Source organism: Sparus aurata, chromosome 17 (genome assembly GCF_900880675.1).
Source record: "Sparus aurata chromosome 17, fSpaAur1.1, whole genome shotgun sequence".
Lineage (NCBI taxonomy): Eukaryota > Metazoa > Chordata > Actinopteri > Spariformes > Sparidae > Sparus > Sparus aurata.
This window is the reverse complement of record NC_044203.1, coordinates 14,978,459-14,990,633: the sequence shown is the minus strand read 5'-3', so window position 1 is coordinate 14,990,633 and position 12,175 is coordinate 14,978,459. Positions and strand designations below refer to the sequence as shown.

General features: G+C 44.1%; 1 protein-coding gene across 5 annotated transcripts in view; it reads left to right on the top strand.

Moving 5' to 3' along the window:
- Positions 1-12,175, top strand: part of grb10b (growth factor receptor-bound protein 10b) — a 75,025-nt gene that overhangs the window by 49,643 nt on the left and 13,207 nt on the right. For 4 of the 5 annotated variants that reach the window (XM_030394048.1, XM_030394049.1, XM_030394050.1 and 1 more), the window contains one exon: positions 6,952-7,108. In XM_030394048.1, the coding sequence (XP_030249908.1) occupies positions 6,952-7,108 (157 nt within the window). Of the gene's footprint in view, positions 1-4,726; positions 5,359-6,951; positions 7,109-12,175 lie in introns of those variants that run through there. The other variant, XM_030394051.1, reaches the window with a different exon arrangement.

The following is a 12,175-nucleotide window of genomic DNA, read 5'->3' as shown; positions in this document are numbered from 1 at the left end:
CTTAATTTGACGCGGTAATTGGATGACAAGGGACAGTTCACCGTCCCTTTCCTCATGAGTCAGCAGAGTTTTCTTGGCCAGCGCCTCCCACCACTGCTGACTACAGGCGCTGAGCGGGGGTATGGCCAATTGTCCGAGGCCCATTCAGGTTTTTGTGTCTCCATCTCATCTTTGCAGGGGCGGCCCGGACCACACACAGCAGCGCAGTACAGTCAGAGGGGGCTTTATAGAGGATATTTGTTCATGGGAATAGGAAGCCGGGGTGCGTCGTGTGAGCCAAATCAGCTTATCAATGGCTACAGTTATTTTTTTGGCAACACGTATGGAGGCTTTGTAAGACGGTGACAGAGCAGAGACAGCTACAAATTGACAGCGGAGGGGTTTGTCTTGGCAAGGCTGATGACCTGCTAAAACCAGCACCTTGTAATGTTGTATATACAAGGCAAGAAATATAACTTTTTACTTGTCTCGCTCCCACAATCCAGTTTGTCTCTCTGACTTTATTCAATTTCATACAATAATCTCACAAATAAATCTTGAACATTTCTATGAACCATTATCATTAGATTATGTATTGATTATGCAGACTGCTACCAAATAAATAAGCCAATCGATTGGATGTTGAGGCTATAGCTGGTTAAGGTCAGTTTAAGGGCTTTGGTTTGAGGTTGGGGCGTGTCATAACGGCACACGGCCTGAAGGCTCAGCTCAGGGCAAGAACGTCTCAGTGCGTCATAATCGCAAAAAAATCCCCTTCTGCTTCCATATCCCAGGAAGAGTTTACATGTGAGCTGACATCAGGGTTGAATTTACTTTATGAACATTCAGCGTGACTACCTGTGATAAGCACTTGTTTCCTGGGACTCCTCTCCCCTTCCAACAGCTGTTATCCACATCCACTCCTGCTTCAGGACATCGGCCACATGTAACAGATCCTAATGTGTGTGCAGGCTTGTATGCCTGATGGCTAATAGTCTTTTCAGAATGTAATCTGCCACAGTAACTCCTATCTGATGTAATGGCTTGCAATGCGTACGTAATACCAGTGGAACTATTTATAGACCAGCAGCCAATTCTCAGAGAGATGGATGCGTGTGAGCTGCCGGGCACGCGCGCAACACACACACACACACACACACACACACACACACACACACACACACACACACACACACACTTGTGTACATACTTCAGTTTGCACGTTCACATGCGGCGCTGTTGACTTTTCTTTTGTCTGTTTTGAGCCTAGTTTCTGTCTAGATGCGTGTGTGTGTGTGTGTGTGTTCATCACGACATGTACAATATGTATGTCCTCAGATATTGCATATGTGTGTGTGTATCTCAGGATGTGTACGTGTAAGTGAGCACATCTGGGTGCCTGTGTGTCTGGTGTGTGTGTGTGTGTGTGTGTGTTTGTGTGTGTGTGTGTGTGTGTGTGTGTGTGTGTGCGTTTGTGTGTGTGTGTGTGTGTGTGTGTTGCCTGAGGCTCTCAGTCTCTCCCTGGGGGATTACATCACAGGGCAGTTATCAGACCTGAGTCATCAGAGAGGTTGAGCAGCTCAGCTCCTCCATTTAAATGAAGACAATTAAAGCATCAGAAGAGCTTTTTCTTTCTTTCTTTCTTTCTTTTTCTTTCTTCCATTTTTTTTCTTTCTTTCTTTCTTTCTTTCTTTTTGTCTTTCTTTCTTCCTTCATTCCTTTCTTTCTCTCTTACTCTTCCACACATGCCTACATCTTGTTTTGACCCACGTCTATTCTTTTCCTTTAAGAAGACAGAGAGAAGTAGAGTAGGTCAGTTGAAACGTGTCACTCTGCTGTCATCTCTGTCTGCTTTCTCACTCCTTCCACTCCTGAGGCGGTCTGGTAACATCGCCACACTGCAAGATAAGATTTCCACAGCTCAGGCCCGAAATTATTCCGCATTTGTTGTTTGATTTGTTCGCCTCAAGGAGGTTTGCGTTGGGCAACTAATATGGAGCGTTGCGTCAGTTCATGTCGTGCTTTGAAGTCATGCACACTCTCAGCTGATCAGTATCATCCGACTGTTGAAATCACCAGTCACAGTCAAAAAAGTCAGTGAGGTGGCGTCTATAATGAGACTAGGAGATACTTTTCTGATGATTCATTCAGCTCCTGCAGATGCTGGTCATTACACTGTTCCCACCAGCTGCCACCCGTTGTCCTGATATCTCCCCCCACCACCACCACCACCCTTCCTTGTGTGTCACATCTTGACACAGAGTGTAGAGAAACTGACATACTGTTCTGTGTTTTTTTAAAGTACCTACTGAGCCCTCTGTCACCACTGTGTCACCTACATATCATCCTGTTGAAATAAATGATCCTAAATGTATCTCTGGTCTGATGTGGGTTAGTGAACACGTAATCAACCTGCATCTGACCTCTGTGCGCAGAGATCTGATTATCCCTGTTCACATAAGACCAGGTTGAAAACTATAACTCCATACTGAACCATATAATTAAAAAGGACTTAGCTTAGTGCTGTGTATCAAATAGGATTGTAGTGTTGCAGCGATGTGTGGTGGACTGCAGATTGGATGTGGCAGACAGTGGGGATTCTTTTCATATTTACTTTTATACTTATATAATAACACTTATTTTTGATTAACTCCCAATTTCTAGCTCTACTTGCACTTTGTCGATATTTTTTGTACATTGAATGTTCATGCTAATCCCCAGATTCAACCCTTGCCCCCCCCCTGGATTCGCCGCGTCAATAGCCAATGCCACACATTCCAGAAAAGGCAAGCTTGTCTACTGGCAATGGGAAAAGAGTCAATGGCCTATTTGTGGCGTGTTACCTACGCTTAAAAACCTGCATATTCTTTATTGTCCCCTCCCATAGTTGGTACCTACCTTATTAAGTGGCAATAAAAGTGGTTGATAAGATCGCTTGTTCATGAGCCGAGCAAACATCAAGGGCTTGAAACTTGGCTTTGGACTTAAGTGACAAGTATACTGACTCTTATTTGTGGCAGACCAAACACTTGGATTATAATAATCCTGTAGTAGAACACTCATGATGAACCTTTCATACTGTATCAAAGCCAGGCCAGGTCACACACACAGTGGGTTGACCTATTTGTCCAAACGGTAAACGCGACAGTTTTCCTGGTTCCTTGCTCTTGCATGGAACAACTACCACCGAAACCATGTGGTCGGATCCAAACTGTGCCTAAAGGACAGAAACCACACCGACATAAACGTTTTTTGAGCTCAATGGACTGACGAACCTGCTCGAATAATTACAGCTGTGTGGATATAAACCTGTACTGCAGCATGTGTGGTGTGTGCAGCCTTCTTTGGGGCTTTCCCCTCTGGCTGACTAACCGTGACGTAGGCGAGGGTGTGTGTCTCGGTCTGTGTGAATGGCAGGGAGGGGGCGGGTGGGTCGGTGAGACAGCTGTGCAGGCTAGATATGTAGTTAACAGTAGGAAGCATTCATACTACACATTCTGCTGCAGTGTGTCACCGGACGCGCTCTCTCTCTCTCTCTCTCTCTCTCTCTCTCTCTCTCTCTCTCTCTCACTTCCCTCTGCTTCCCACTCTTTTTCCCTTCACGTCTGTCTGTCTCCTGTTTCTCCCTATCCCACACACACACACCCACATACGTGCCTGTTTGCATGTGCAGTCACTCACACACCCTTCATCTCCTCTCTCTGTCTCTCTCTCTCTATCCCTCTCTCCTCCCCCTCCCCCAGCCACAGACAACACCCCCACCCCCACCACCACCCCCACCCCCCAAAAAGTTTTCCCGCTATAGTAAGTGAAGTTGAATCACTTTTGACATGCCGCCACTTTTACCACCATTTCCTCCTTCCTTCTGCCGAACTGTGCTTATTCCTGGATTACACCTCACCCACGCACGTACAAACACACACATGCACACACACTGTGCCTTCCACTGAAAAAAGGTGGGGGGGGGGTTTAAGAGGAAGTTGCTTCAAGGACAACGTAAGGCTGTTCTTGCCTCTCCCAGACGGGGTGTGTCAAGGCTTTTGTCTGTCTGATGCCGTATTAAATATCAAGTTAAGGGGCGGGGGGGGGGGGGGGGGACGTGTGTGCTTGCATGTGTGTGCAAAAGTCTCCAGGTTTTTTTTTTTTTGTTCTTTAGAGAGAAAGAATGTTGGCACGAAGCTTGCCACCAGGGGAGGAGGAGAAGGTCTGAGTGCTCAAGTGCTGCTCCAGGTTTGTTTCATTTCATTTGCTCTGTAATGAGTCTTGTTACTGCTGTGAGCGGCAGAGAGATCTGACTGGGGAGTTCAAAGTTAAGCCACTGGGAGGGAAGGGAGGAAAAGAAGGGAGCAAAGTAGGGAGGGGAAGAGGGGAAAAGAGAGGCAAAGAAGGAGAAATAGAAGAAGAGAAAAGGCACACAACGCCGAGCAAGCCCTCACTTGAAAAACTTCAGAACATTTCGGGGGCGATAAAAAGCGACAAAGGCAAACTTTTTCTCTCCTTCCTTCATCCTGTATTCCTCTTCCTGCTCCTGCTCCTCCTCCTCCTTACTGCCCCACACCCTTCTCGAATGAACCCTCCCGCTTCAAGCTCTGAAAAAGAAACTGAAGCAGGGAGAGCTCGCAAGAGGTCTGAAAAAGTTGGCTGTGTCTGTGCATGACTGTGCGTCTGTGTGTCTACTGGACTGTGCATGCCTCTCGATGTGTGTGTGTGTGTGCATGAGTGTGTGCCTCTGTATGTGTGTGTGTGTGTGTGTGTGTGTGTGTGTGTGTGTGTGAGCCTGCGTCTGTGTGGGAATGATTACATCAGCCTGCTGCAGCCTTATGATTGGTTGTTGAGCGTGTGGTTTGATTCAGTGTGCCTTGGAGCCCGTGGCTGAGGCTGTAACCCTTTGTGAGGGGGAGAGGGAGAGAGAGAGAGAGAGAGAGAAAGAGAGAGAGAGAAAGGGAGGGGGAGAGGGAGGGAGAGAAAGAAAGATAGTTGTCAGACTCAACCGGCACTGGAAGTACTGAGCTGTACCTGCTGCCGTCCGATCACAGACTGCCTCTGTGTCTCTGTCCTGTGGGCTGCACAGACACCGGCTTTAGGTCACAAAGACAGGGTTTTTTCTTTTTTTTTTCTTCTTTTTTTTTAAAGACAGAGCTGCCAGCCTAGATAGGACTGAAGGACTAGTCTCAAGGCTGTGTGACAGGTAGCAAAAACTGTCAACTGGCAGCATTCAATTTTCTATTGGTCTTTCTGGAGGAGACAGGACGACAGACAGAGCAGCGAGGTTTCCTGTCTCAGTGACTGTGTGTGAGTGAGTGTGTGTGTGGGGAGCCGGGCTCACTCCAAAAAATGCCTTCGTGTTCCCCGGACTGCTGCCTATTGCGGGCCGTGGAGGTAAGACCGCTTCTCTTTCTGTGTCTCTTATCTTTCCCCGTGTGTCCCTGCCTCTCCTCGCCTCCTTCTCCTTTTTTTAATTCACATTTTAAGACCGTTTTTCTCTTTGAAGTGCGGCTCTGCTCGACCAGAAGCGAGACACGGAATGTGTAAATACCTTAAAGGCTGGAGACAATTTGTCTTTTTTGGAGATGCGAGCAGGGCAATAAAAAAAGAGAGAGTCAAAAAAACGTCCGCAGCTTTGAATGATTGAGGCTCCCTCGCTTTTTTTTTCTTTTTTTTTTTCTCTTCGTCTTGAGCAAATTTTGGATGGATAGAGCGCCTCGGGCCTGGCAAACTGTGATGCTATGAGCTGCATTTTTTGCTCAAGAAGAGAACAGAATTCCTTTGTCATGAATTACCATGTGGGAAGTGTGCATACATGACATGATGTGTAGGCTTCGTACAGTAGGCTGGATTCCTGTGTAGGCTAAAGAGGCTAGATTCTTCTGCAGGTTAAGTATCCGCTCTAGTTCTCACTGTGGGCCATTAGATGTGCATCCTCATGATGTGACTGCATGATATCTCTCGGAAAAGCCAACCTGGGGACACATAGTGGAAGTCAGTTCAGGACTATGGACCATGAATATCTGGATGTTTCTTGCACAGATGACATCTTATGGTGGAGTTGATTCTATTTGGAGCTTGATGCACTGTTGCTATACAGTGTATATATACATCATATTGGAAACATCAGTAATGGCTCAGTGTGTGTGCGTGAGTCAGTGTTATTAATGGAAAGAAAATGATAACAGCTGTTATTCATGGTTTGGCCAATTCGGCATAAATTATTCAACATAAAAACACTCTCATGCTGAAATGTAATATGTTCATGTCTTATCGCTGGCCCGTATTCAACATATTAAGTTATGGAAAACTTGTGCTGGTGAAGTTGAAGCGTGTCCAGCGGCCATGTCTTATCTCAGGACACTCGCATACATTTTTCTTGATAAGCTATAATTGGAAACACCATGCTTACTTCACCTTAAGCTACAGTACAGTAGTGTTAAGTGTAGGCAGCCCCGCTTTGGGTGAACAAGAGTAGATGCTTGTTTTACACTAGGGTATATTTGTTTCTATATTACAACAACAAGTTGCCATAAGAAAAGCCTGTCTGTGATTTCTAACACCACAATTGCTGCATAGTCCTGAGTGTCTGTTCTTTTCTATTGTGTGCTCTAATTACAGGCCTTTGTATGCTATAGTGCATGGGCCACTATATATGATAAATGCAATGCCAGTGTTTGAAGAAAATTGCTGGCTTCACCCACCTATTAGTTTTCGAAAATGGTTTGTGTTAAATGACTTTTTCACAACTTCGAATTCCCTCTGCGGGTACCATAAATAAAATCATACTGAAATGGTATTCAGAATGGATCCGTCACAGCTAGAAACGTCTAGCAGTCGTCTAGCAGAGTTTTTTTTTTCTGTCCTCCTTATTCAAACACTTTCTTCTCAACTCAACTCAAAGTCTTTTTCTTCGTCTTACCGAACTACTTTCAGATGATCTCTGTTTATTATAACTCAAATCTTAATCTATTTTCGCCCTCACAGATCGTGAAGATCTTCAGTGAAGACGGCCTGGGTAAAGTGGTGGAGATCCCAGCCGACATGACAGCCAGAGACCTGTGCCAGCTCCTGGTTTATAAAAGCCATTGTGTGGATGACAACAGTTGGGCACTTGTTGAACACCACCCGCTGCTAGGACTAGGTAAGGGCCTGAAAAACTTTGCATACGCACAAAAGCACACATGAACACACACATGATCAGACACTCACACACACTCACTGACCCACAGTGGCTGGACCTTTTGGGTGGGCTGAGACATGCAAAGCAATCCCTGACATACACAGGTGCATTCACATATATGCATGCATGCATGCATGCCCGCATGCTCGGGCAGACACACAGTTCAGGCGCATTTTCTCACGCAAGCATGTATTCAGGCATGAGTGCATGCACATACTACACAGCATATGCACTCACTGAGCCATGATGTCCAGAGATGTAATCGGGTTTAACACAGTGGCTGGCTGGGTAAAAGGTCTCTGTAGCGGTGCGGTACCGTGGTACTCGTGAACAACTGAGACGGACATCCAGCACACACATTGAGCTGCTTCAGGTGTGTTGAGATGTTGAGTGTGTTGACTGTTTCATGGAGCTGATGAAGAGTCCCGCTTTAGTTTGTGTGGTGTGCTTGGAGGAAATAAAGAAGTGAGGCATGTCTGAGATCAGGCCTCTTTTAAGTTATTACATGCACATTTACTGTAAGTGGAGACAGTCTCTCCAAGGGGCCCTTATTGAAGGCCACATACACTCTAGAACCTCCAGAGGAACAGGAAGAGACTCTTTTTGGTACCAGCTTTAAATTGTACGGCGACAACCTCAATCTTAAGACTCTCATGTGTTGGCAGTTGAGAGTAAAGTTTATGGTTCATGCACACAGGATAGTGAAAGCAACAGAGTATTGTGTATAGTATTTGACACCCTTCCCTGATATTTTTAACTCGGGCAGGCTCATTTAAGGTCACTAGACTGTTTGGAATCAGGTCTTTCAGAAACTTTAGAACCTGGACAAAGATCCAGGACAGTCCCATCCCAAATTATTCTCGCTCCTGAGCTACTTTCCAATAATAATCATCATGCAGAAGATTATATTATGATGTTGTACTCCATAAATTGCCACAGAAGGGGGATTACATGAGGTGGAAGCAAGCCGATGAGAAGCTAAAGCAAGAGGAGGTGATAATTGAAGGTTATGGATTAGGAGGCGTAACGATGTAACTGATGAGCGCTGTAACAAAACCTTTGCCTGCCCCGCGCTCCTCTCAGTGTCAGAGAGGGTGTAATGATATCGATCCGGGACTATAAATGACACGGCAGAGAGGTGATGGAGATGATTGATGAAGAGTTTAAAAGGCTATCTTTCACGTTAAAGGAAAATGGAAACCCTCACTGCATCAGACTGAGACCTCGTGACTAATGTGGCTTGAAAAGGTCAAAATGACGAGGAATGTGGAATAGTATTCTGTGTGAAACATTACATCTGATTCAAGCGCTGCATTTAAGTTCGTCAGCAGTTGGAGAGGCATGTTTCGCGGGAGAGTCTTCGTAGATTTTAGGAGTAAGGATCGCTTTAGGTGTTTAAAAAAGTGGAGGGAAGAGCTGCAAGACCAGAATGCTCAGTGTTCTGATATACTTGAGCACCAAATGTGGCCCTAAAACAAGATAAGGAGTCTTTAGAAAAGTAGAAAACCATAAAACGATGCTCAAATCGGTTAATCAAGGAATTTGAACTGGGTGCTGCTTTAAGAAGGAAGCAAGCATTGCATTGCTGTCGGGTGTTTTATGTTAGACTTGGCAGGGTAACAGTAAGTTTGGAAAGCCGTGGCCGGTTGAACGTTAGAAACCCCAACCTCCCCTTGAGGAGAGGGCGATTATAAAGCACTTATGGAAGACAAGTTGAGCCTGTGCTCTGTGCTCATGTCTGTACAGTTTAACAGATGTGGGAGAGAAGGGGGTGTAGTTTTATATAGAGCGGTGTGCCTGCTAGGGAGACACACTGAAGTGGGAGACATGGTGAAAAACATGTGTGAAAACACTGTTTCAGCTGACAACTTGTGTAGCTTTTGCCAAACTTTAGGCTTTACATGCACACGCGGGCTGTTCGGCTGCCATGTGAGGAGACATTGCATTATTCAAAGCATAGGCCCCCGAAGTTCAAACCTAATATTTCACCATCCATCACGATCTGATTACATTTCTCATCAGTGCTGCCAACACGATGCTGCCAAATACATTTAGGTTGGCTTGTTGTAAATGACATCACTTTTGGCTCACAGTAGCAGATTTCTATTATAGCCCTTCTTCTATTCTATTCTGGTGCACCTGTAGTGCAACTGTATTCTTTTAAGCCCTGGAATAACTACTTATCCTGTTTTATGTTTAGGACTTTCAGTAAATGAGATGTAATGAAGCAGCAGCGTGCTCAAATTCAAATTGAAGGGTTATGCATTCGCGGCTCGCTACCGAGTGTGTGTGTGTTTGTAGATGTGTGCCAATGTGGATTAGTGTCTTTGACGGAATTATATAAAAAAAAAACATTCAAATAACATGTGTCACAGTTGCTACCGAAATGCAAGAAATATGTTGGCTTGAATTCCATGTTGTGATATTTGTTATCAGTTTGTGTGTTGTATGCATTGGCATACAGTAATTTAGACATTTCTGCCAGTCACTGACTTGGTCGGACTGGTGTCTGTCTTACTGCCTAGAGCAACAACTAACGACTATTTTCATTGTCCATGAATCTGTCAGTTATATCTTTCGAAGAATCGCTTATTTGTCTGGTCTATAAAATGTCAGAAAAATTTTGCAAATTGTCCATTACTCCTCCAAAATCATGTTTTGTCCACCACCCAGTGAAAGCCCATTCACTATATTTAAAGAGGCAGTGTGTTGTTTTGGAGAATTAACTCAAACTCGAGTTTAATCTTTACAATATCGATGAGGTGATAATAGAAAACTCAAATATTTATTTTTTCCAATACTGAATAAACAAGCTGTTCTGAGAGGAAAATAAGGTCCAGAACACAGTGTGAAGCTAGACAGGTGGCAGGGTCCGCCTAATGTAAACAAAGAGAAAACAGTGTGAAATTGTGTTGTCCTTTAAGGTCAGTTTGTTTACTCAGTTAACTCAGTCGTGAAAGCAAAGAGAGTTTGTTTATTTAGTTTGTTTAGGCATGAAAAATCAGCCAGTGAAGATCTTATTAAAATTTCTTCCACCAGACTACATAGTGCACATTTAATTGATTATTGAAACAGCTGGCAGTTCATTGTGTTTAAATTGCTTCTCCATCAACCACTGATGTTTTTTTCCCCTTCTGTGTATAATGCATGTTCTCTGAAACTAGAAGTGTGTCTGTGGAACACTTTATTCAGTTGACTTAGAGTTTGTATACTCAAAATCCATGTTTGGCTATATCTGCTCCATTTTGGATCTTGTCAAAAGTGAATGTTGTCTTCATCTAGAAATACAGTTTTCAGTTTTCGTCTGTAGCACATTGAAGAATATTTGGAACGTTTTCAGCATTTGTAAAGTGCTTTTTTACAGTATGTCACGAGGCGGTATGTGGAGGCCCTTCTTCTGTCTGTACAGATTGTACGTCTGCACTGCACATGTATGTGCTGTGATACTTCATGTGTGCACATGTGGTTGGCTGCTAGACGGGAATAGGAGTTTCCAAGAGACCCCGAACAATAGCGTGTTTGAACAGAGAGGCCTATTCCCGTCCGTCGCTGCCCACTCTGGCTACACTGCTGAATGGGATGGAGCGGCTCGTTGAGATAAGCAACGCTGACCTCTACTTGTCACCCCTAAAAAGGTTAACAGCTCTGGGACAGTGAGGTAGTGTTGCCGCGGGTGAGTCACTGTCACGAACATGAGTGAGTCATCAGACAGGCGTCGAGCGGAAACAGAAAGCAAAAAAAGAGTCGTGACAGTTTTAGAGCGGTTGTGACAGAGGGGATAAAGAGGGAAAGCGAAGGGATACGTGCGATGAGATAATGATGAGAGATAGAGCTGTACAGGCGAATTCTCTGAAGTTCCCCATTTCACATCAGAAACTAGATATCACATCAAATACTGGTATTGCAAAAGTTAAGTTGCAAAAGTGTAATTAAATCTACCAGGGGAGGGAGGAATGTCTTTTATTAAAGACATGACAGCAAGAGCTTGTAATGATGTTGGAATTGTCTGAGTCATGACCAGCTTGAGCATCACAGGATGTAAATCACCGGAACCTCTGACCACATTCGCACTCGTAGTTGAATCACGCTTCCATTGAGAGAAAAAAAAGACCATGGCCTGATATCAGTCACAACATGTTTGATGAGTGTGAACAGTTGAAGCCAGTCTGGATTTGTCAATGTCCTTCAGACTGCTGCATTGGTCAAATGAAACCCAGAGTCATTTTCCACCATGAATCCCATTCACCACTTTTATATTGAATTCAATATTGCCATAAAGTTGAGGAAGACAGTTTGCAGGTGCAAATGTTTGAGTGTGAGAGTGAGCAAGATGTTACCGGAGAGAAAAACAGTCAGTGCTCGCAGGACTTATGCTGGATAAGAAAGGGTTAAACATTTTGGATGGCTGAGCTACACTTGGAACACACATCTGACTTGCTGGTCAGATGTGAAACAACACAGAACATCGCTCTCTGGAAAAATGCTGCCAGGCTTTATTGGGAACAGGTGCAGTCATCTCACACCAGACACATATTTTTTGTTTGTTTTAAGAAAATCTGATTATTAGTGCTTGAAAATAATCTAAGTCACTTGTTGGGATGAAGTGAGTGTGCTCTTTCACCCAGTTTCATTTGAATGATTTTCTCGATGTTCTCTTTCTGACAAGAAACACTGACGCAGGACTTCTGCAGGTCATTAAAAAGTCTTAAAATGTCTCACATTTTTATTTTCTTTATCTATTTCTTCTGAAATTCTACATTTATATCTTACAAATCTTCAAACCTACCATTTACCTAAAAGTGTATTTTTACTTTTACTTGCAACGTTGCTTGACCCAGATCACTCTAATAACCGTATTTCTACATGAAACCTACCTCTGCATGGACCACATAAATACTGCTTACATGTATTCTGACATACCTGCAATGTCTTTCATTAAAGTAAAACTCTCGCCAAAATGCAACCTAGGCTTTTTTTTGTGAATGTGTCCGAGTCGAACCTTCGTGTAAAAGCATAATTATGACAAAA